At 39.9% G+C, this 8,286-nt stretch overlaps 1 protein-coding gene across 1 annotated transcript; it reads left to right on the top strand.

The window, feature by feature from the left end:
* Positions 1-215: 215 nt before the first annotated feature.
* Positions 216-7,697, top strand: MNS1 (meiosis-specific nuclear structural 1; the record flags this gene model as incomplete). The annotated part of the gene is made up of 8 exons (XM_009876703.1): positions 216-343; positions 1,392-1,494; positions 2,075-2,304; positions 3,008-3,224; positions 3,304-3,411; positions 4,861-5,118; positions 5,838-5,963; positions 7,626-7,697. Coding segments are annotated over 8 exons (1,242 nt in total), but the record flags the coding sequence as incomplete, so codon positions are not given.
* Between the last annotated feature and the right edge of the window lie 589 nt (positions 7,698-8,286).

The following is an 8,286-nucleotide window of genomic DNA, read 5'->3' on the forward strand; positions in this document are numbered from 1 at the left end:
GAGAGATCCTGTGGACGCCTGGCAAGGCGCTCTCCTTAGGCTCGTTAACCCGAACAACATCAGATGAGGGAGAGATGCTGTCACTCCTTCCTCCCAGATTAGAGGGTTTTAGAGGGTTCTCCTTGGAAAAGTGCTCGGCATGTCGTCTTGCCCTTGGCCTGGCCCCAGGCTGGTGTGTGGAGGGGAGCTGTTGTGGAAATTGTTGTTCTGATTAGGCGGAAGAAGCCAAAAATCAGAGAGAGCTGCAGCTGGAGCAAGAAGAGAGGCTGGCAGCTGAGCTGGCCAGGTTGAACCACGAAAAACTTAAAGATGAGAAGATGCGGCAACAAATAAGAGAGAACAGGTAAGGCTTCAGAACCTCACTGCTTCTTTTAAAAGAAGTGTATTTATGGAAGTATTTGGTCAGTTGTGTACCTCCTGCTCGTTCCTGACCATGTTTTGGACTGAACCTTAGATGCAGTAAGACTGTAGCATGAGATGTGTTCAAGGCATGGAGAGGAAGTTTTAGCGCTCTAAAACCAAATACGTACTTTATTTTTTAGAATAAGCTTCAAATTTTTGAATTTGTGCAGCACAGAAGATCGTAACTGGAAAAAACATAGGGAAAGGTAGATTTTGAGAAGTGCTTAGGAGAAGGCTGTGATCAGAGAGTGTTGCTCCAGATGTCAGTGAAGAGTATCAGAAAAGAGCGCGGGAGGGCACGGGAGGTGTGAGAGCTGTGGTGTGTGAGCAGTGTGAAGTGATCGAAGTTGAGACAAGACAGACTTTGTGAAAGTTGTAGTAGCAGTGGAAGTGAAGCTGACCTGGGAGGAAAAGTGATTTTAGGATCAAAGTATGACAAGAAGTTAATTCTAAGCAAATTTTCTCCATGAGAGAGAAACTCTCTGATCCACAACGTTTTTGTTGCGTATATATGCTTATAGATACGTACACTTACAGATATTTGTAAGCACACACATTTATGTGCATTTATGTGCATAAACATGTATTTATATAGTTATAGATAACGTATGCAAAAACTGCTGATCATAGAATCACAGAATGTTTGGAATTGGAAGGGACCTGTAGAGATCATGTAGTCCAGCTGCCCCCCTGCCAGAGCAGGAACCCCTAGGGCAGCCACACAGGAGCATCCAGGCAGATTTTGAAAGTCTCCAGAGAAGGCTCCACAACAGCCTGTCTACAGCATATATACAAATATAGATAACTGTTTTTAAAATAGGTTTTGTTTTCTTTTTCCGGTCTCTCATTATAACGATATTTTTCTTCTAAAATTGGGGGTTTCCCTGAAAAAGAAAATTTTAAAATTATGTTTAATGATGGAAATTTCAAATTTTTTCCCATAGGTAATTACTTCCTTGTAATAGGATACCTTTTTTTTCCCCCTCCAGTCTTGAACTTCGAGAGTTAGAAAAAAAGCTAAGATCTGCTTATATGAATAAAGACCGAGCTGCACAGATCGCTGAAAAAGAAGCTCTGCAGTATGAGAAAATGGTAATTAGCTTCATAGTGTGTCCAGCACCTGAGGGCTGCAACTCTGTATGGATTGTGCTGAAAAGTCTTCCTTGGAAGCTGACCTTTTTACATATAGTTAGGCACGCTTAAGCATTTGATGTTTACTGAAAAAATGTTTTGTGTTTGGAAGGATCAATTAGCCAGTAATAACCAGTCATAAGGTTTACTTTGCCTTTGCAATCAAAATAGTAGTGAATTACACTGTATGAATGGATAAAGTTTTTATTTTCTTGGCTTTGTAATACTTATCCAAGTTAAAACTATGGTACACATTGTATAGTAAGTGTTTACCTCAGAAACAGATTGTTGGAAATGTTACTATTATTAAACATACATCTAAATAACTTCAGAAGGGAACTATTATTAGTTGAGGATTCTCTTTGAGGGCTTTCCTTACTGAATTAATTGAGCATGTTAAGGCACTGTACTTACAGATTAAAGTGGAAGCCATTCCTTTTTTGTAATGCAGTATAATTCCTTTTTATACTGTGTATTTTTTCATTGCAAGTTGTATTATTGGGAGTAAAAAGTAACCTTGCATTGCTTTTTCCCCCTATAGAAACATGAGGATGAAATAGCCCAAAAGATGAAGGAGGAGTACGAAAGGGTCATAAAAGAAGAAAGTTCTGCAGAACTGAGGCGAAACAAGGAGAAAATAATGTATCATCAAGAACTGGAGAAACAGCTTGAGGAACAGGAGAGGAAGAAGCAGGATGCTTACAAAGAGTTTCTGAGAGAGAAACTCATGATTGATGAAATTGTAAGAAAGATCTATGAGGAAGACCTAATGTTAGTTACTTTGAATTTTTATTTATCAATTTTAAACAAAACAACTCATGTAATTCTATATAGAAAACTAATCTGCTCAATTTAGTCCTCCTTGGTCACATTTTACTAAGAAGAGACTGGCTTGTGTGGATTTTGCTGTTTAAACATCAGAGCATTCTTGTCTTTCCAGTTAATCTCGTGTCCTTGTTTCCCAAATATGAAATCAGCTCATTTCAAGGAGGGCCTGTCATGCTGGAAATGAGTGCATATCACAGATTTTGGCCTCCCCTCACGTCCCCGCCTCTTCATGAGATGTGCTGTATCCCTGTTGTAAGGGCAGGGATGAGAAAGGAGATTTCTGAAGTGGGGGGAATAGTTTAGAACAAATGAAAAAAGAGTTTAGGACACTGTGGTGGCATTAGGCTGTTGGGTTTCCTTCTCCCCTTCTGTTTTGATCGAGCGTGTATAAATGGAGCAGTAGTGAGCACCTACGTGGACAGTCTGTCCTCCTGAAGAAATGTGTTAGACATGCGACTCCCCTTTTTGGGGCAGTCAATATGTATTTCCAATCTAGGTGTCTAATTTCCAGATGAATGGGTAAGGAGAGTCACTTAAATCTTAGTCTCTGGAATGCGTTGTTAACGATGAGCAAATGGTCTGTTTAATGTTACTCTGCACCATGTTAAATAACTGTTTAAACAATTTTTTTTCCCATCTCTCACAGGGAAAAACAGCTGAAGTTAGATAAGGTGAGAGCAACTCAGACATATATTGAAGAATTTAAAAAAGAACAAGCTATCTGGAGGAGAAGGAAACAGGAAGAGATGGAAGAAGAAAATAGGAAAATTATGGAGTTTGCCAACATTCAGCGACAAAGAGAAGACGACCGGATGGCTAAAGTTCGAGACGCCGAGGATAAAAAACAAAGGCTTCAAAGCATGGTATCAAACATTGAAATTGTAGGAAAAAAATATTGTGTATGCTTGTATTTCATTTAAAAATCTTTCCTTCTTGTAAAAGATTGCCCAGAATCTGAAAAGAGAACAACAGAAGCGTGAAGAGCTGGAACAAATCCGCCAAGAGCTGTATCTGGAAGAACAAGAGGAGACAGAAAGGAAGAAGGAGCTGGTGAGTGCTGGCAGGGACCTGTGTGTTGGGGGCAGTATTTCACTCCCCCTGGACTTATCCGGCACATGCGTACACGGATATTTTGATACTTGTCAGATACCAGTTTTTTATACGTCCTATGTGCGTTATGTGTACCTGGGCATGAACTGATGAGGGAAAATGCAAGCGGAGTATTGCACCGTTTCTGTAATTCCTGCAGAACATTCAGGTGAGTGGAGTTGGGCTGGGTGAAACTTCTGTAAAACTAAAAATAGTAGTGTATATGCAGGAAAACGTGTAATTTATGGAGCACTTGTGCCTATGGGTAGACTAATTTAAACCTACCAGATATAAAAATTTAGAAACAAAATAAAACCAGTTTGAATTGCTTGACCTAGAAAAAACATAATGAAGTGAATGCAGGGAACAGTACTTCACACAGTCTTCCTCTGTCCCTTCACTTCTGATGTCTCTGCGGTGGAGCAGTGCTCCTTCGGTCGTTGGACACTGTCACCGGGGTTGGGACACTTACAGAACGTTTAGCGAGAGTCTGTCCCACATGCAATTCCTTCTGCATCTGAGGATGCTCTTCAGAGTGCACGTAGCTCCCATTTCCACAACTTTTCCTTTAGTAATGCTGGCAGGATCCTTCACTGACTAGTCTGGGTTGGGGTTTTTATCACACTTTCGATTTGCTAGCTCTGTGGTGTTATTTGTGAATTTGGGATGGGTTTGAGGGACTCCTTGAGCCCACTTTCATCTGTGAGCTGGCTCAGAGCCAAAACCTTAATTCTGACATGGATTTAGGTGTATTAAACGAATTTAAATTGTTTTCAGTTCAGTTCTGGGACAAAGTGTCTACTTGCAACACTATTTCCTCGATGTTCTTAGTCAGACAAGCAGTTTGTATAGCAGAGGGAGAATTCCTTTGAGTTTCCTTTGCCATCCCTACTGGTTTTTATGTTTTAGTTTCAAGCAGGAAGACAACTGAAGGTTTTGAACATCCTTATGGTCCCCTTTTATACATTTATTTATTTCATGAAGGAGAATGCTGGTAACTTTGAAGTTAAGGTTTAAGCTAAGTAGGTAAATTATCTGCTTCCCTTTTGCATGTCCATTTGCCTTTTCCTAAGGACCCGCCCCACTGTGTCTTATCTTGCTGTGGGTGACAAACAAAATGTAACACAGGCTAAGATACTTGACACATTTTTAGAGACAACTGTCTTGTTGATTCACTTCATGTTAGTGGAAAAAACCCCCCTCCTTTTATTTTGGACTTAATTTTGAGAGTCTTGATTCCTTTGCCAAACTGGTTAATACTGGAGAGCACTGTCAGGTCTGGAGTGTTTGCTCCAGTTATTTATGCTAGAAGGTAACAGCTGCAGTAAATGTATTCCAAGATCCATTGAGTAGATTGCCTGATGAAAAAACTTTTCAGTAATATGTTGTTTTATTAAATTTCCTTTCTAGGCAGAAATTGAAAAGAGGTTAAGGCAACGCCTAGACTTAAGGCAAACATATGAAGAGCAATTTGCCTTAAAGAAGGCAGTGCGACGAGCTATGCAGGAAGAGGAAGAAGCCTTCAGACAACAGATGATGGCCAAGCTTGCAGAGGATGATCGCATTGAACAGATGAATGCTGAGAAACGACGAATGAAACAGCTGGAACACCGAAGGGCTGTGGAACAACTTATTGAAGACCGTCGCAAACAGTTTATTGCAGATAAAGTAAGACTTTTCACATTCGCCTTCGCTTTGAGCCAAAGTGTTACAGTATGAGAACATTTTGCTATACTAAAAGCCGAGGCTGTTGCTACTAGGGAAAGGTGACTGGGGAGGTGCAGAGAACTGCAGAGGGGGAAGCAGGCCTTTGCTTTGGCGGACAAGGAAAAAGTCTTTTCAGAGCTGACATTTTTGTAGCTTAAGAGACTAGAGCCAGCAACACCCCCAGACCCTCTGTCACCGGAGGTGCTCTGCAGGTCTCTCTTCAGGAGCCGCGGGGTCAGCAACCCTGGTCATGATGTGTGAGAAGGGGGAGTCCAGGCCTTGGTTTTAGATTAAGTCTCTCAGATTACCATCTGAGGTAGAAAAGGCATAAACTGAAAACAAGTCAAGGAATCCTATACTGCACTTCTCAGACCTGTTTATAGGGTACAAATCACATGTGTGATGTGACCAGACTAGCTCCATGTTTTGCCACTCAGCCTTCTCTTTTGTCTGGGATTTGTTTTAGTTACCACGTGTGTATGGTTTAAACAGTTCTTTGTGGTTTTTTACATACACTTTTCCTTCCTTTTCAAATGAATAACCAGGAGTTAGTAAGTTGAAGTTCAAGATTTACTCCACTAAAAAAAAATTTTCTCTCGATACTGTGGTGGATATTGATGAAAGCAAATGTCCAAAAAGCTGAAACTGAGCAGTTACGAGAACTTGATTGTTTATTGCAGGAGCGTGAACTTGAAGAAAGACAATTGGAGGAGAGAAGACAGGAAAAGATCCGTGCAATTGTTGAAGAAGAGAGACAGAAACTTTTGAAAGAGCATGCGGCTAAATTATTGGGTTATCTTCCTCGAGTAAGTGAAAGCTATTTTAAATGCTTTAAACTTTTGCTCTGTAAATCAATTTTCTCTTGGATCATGTAAGGTGAAGTTGCCAAACCATGTAAATTCCTGGAGTCAGCGTGTGTCCCTGCTGTGCCAGCTCTCTTGTGTGTGCTTTTTCCTTTTTTTCTTCTATTTTCTTCTTTAGTCTTTTTTTTTTTCTTTCCTTTTGTTTTTGGAATTGGGAAGCAGTTTACAGAAATATTCTTCCTGCATGAGGAGCTTTGGACTCTGCTGCAGTATTGATGCCTTGTACAGAACTTACTGAAAGCTTCCCCAGTGCTTTGCACATCCAGTTTTTGGAATATGGAAGTTCTAAAGCAGGGCTTTTCCAGCTAGAAAGGAGTCTACCATATCTTAAACCCTGTTTCCACCGAATTTCTCACCTGAGGTTTTGGGAGCAATTTCTAATAGTGTCTTTTAAGTCTTCTGTTACCACAGAAACGGCCTCATCTCTGTTGCAGTGCAATGAACTGCGATGCTTAGAGAAGCAGTTCCAAACTCACCCTGTTCATCCTTGTGCTTTTAAAAGTTAAAAAGGTGAAAGCAATTACTGTCATAGGAATATACTATGATTTATTTTGGTTTATACTTCATAATCAGAAAGATCACCTGATCGTTCACAAATGAACAGGGACCTGCTTTAGGGATATAAAAATGCATTTACAGTAGAGAGGGAATTATCCAGCTATTTAAAAAATTCTCTTCTCCAATACTGGAAAACATTGTAAATATAGCAGAGCATCATTTTTATACAAATATTAATATTCTAATTTGGTGCATAAATTTGTAATTTTTTTTAGTTAGTTTCTAATGTAGATTTAATTAAAGGATGACTCAAATTGGCAATATTTTGATACAGCTTTCTGGTTTGAATTCACTGTTACAGGAAGTCTTGGCCATTTCAGGGTGTCCAAGGCTCACACCTGTTCCCTGGTATTGATGTTCGACTTTATTTTGTCTGCTTCAACTCTGAATCTGAATCGTGTGGTCATACATTATGTTACTTGACTCAAAATGGTTAAAGATACAAGTGTCACTTAATTCTAAAGTCTCCAATATAAATGCAATTTGTAATTTATTGGGCTTTTCCTTAGATGCTGCAAAGGATGTTCTGTGGGTCATGCACATTTTTAGCCATAAAATTAATTTAGAATTAAAGGTTTAGGGTTTGAGGTTCATCTGCTTGCCTTCCTCAAAGCATAGTTTCTGATGAAGTTTTTCAGTATCAATTGATTTCCAGAATAGTTTCTTTGCATGGGCTCATTTCAGCACAACTAAAGGTGCCTCTTTTCAGTGCAGGGGCTTGACTTCACCAAAGGAGCCCCTGCGCAGACTGTCAGCGCTCTTGCAGGTCAGCTCCGTCTTTTGCACAGTGCGCCTCTGGGAACCCTTACAGGGTTCTCGTCGTCATTTGCGTGAAGAACAGAAGAGGTGGTTCTAGGTTAATGCCAATCTGAAACTCATCTCTTGAAGTTCTACGACGGTTTTCAGGGCTATTTTGTTTTAAAGGTAACACTGGCACCATGGATACAAGCTGTCACATCCACCTCTGTGGAAAAAATTCAGAGATCCGTAGTAATCTTTCCAACTCTATTTTTCCTTTTAACGTGTGGTTTTTTCCTCTTATTGCAGGGAATATTGAAAGACGAAGCTGACGTTAACATGCTGGGAGAGAAATTTAGATTGGCTTATCAGAAGAGATAATGCATTTGCAGGAGAGCACTGAAATTTGCCCCCGTGTGATTTGCTGGTTTGCCACTAGGGGTCATTTGATTTCTGACAAAAATTCCATTTGCTAGTAACGGTGGGGAGCTCCTCAGTATCATCAAGTCTCCATTTTAAGACTGCAGTTCTAAACTAATGAGCAATTAGTTTTATTTCAGTCTCTGTTGTACTTGCATTTTTCATCAATAAACTGCAATAGAGTTCTCAGTTTCTCTCAGTGATGTAGCAATGTTCAAAATATTTTCTCCAACAGGTTTGCAGACACCTAAGCTAGTGTAAACTCACAGGTGTATTTCAGTGTGAATAAGATTCTCTTAATGCACCGTTTCTGGTTGTAATTCAAAGATTTATCTACACTGGCATTACACCATTAAAAATACTAATTAAATGTGGTTTGTCTCATCTCAAAGGCGTAAGTCTGAGTTATTTGCTTTACTGTTAAGTTTTTGTTACTTCACTGGTCGGAAGCAGAGATATTTTCCCATTTTGAAGTCAGAATCACTGTTTACACCTTTCAGTGCACCAACTTACTTTTTATGTGCCACGTTCCTATTCAACTACTGCAAGG

Source organism: Apaloderma vittatum, unplaced genomic scaffold (assembly GCF_000703405.1).
Source record: "Apaloderma vittatum isolate BGI_N311 unplaced genomic scaffold, ASM70340v1 Scaffold41110, whole genome shotgun sequence".
Lineage (NCBI taxonomy): Eukaryota > Metazoa > Chordata > Aves > Trogoniformes > Trogonidae > Apaloderma > Apaloderma vittatum.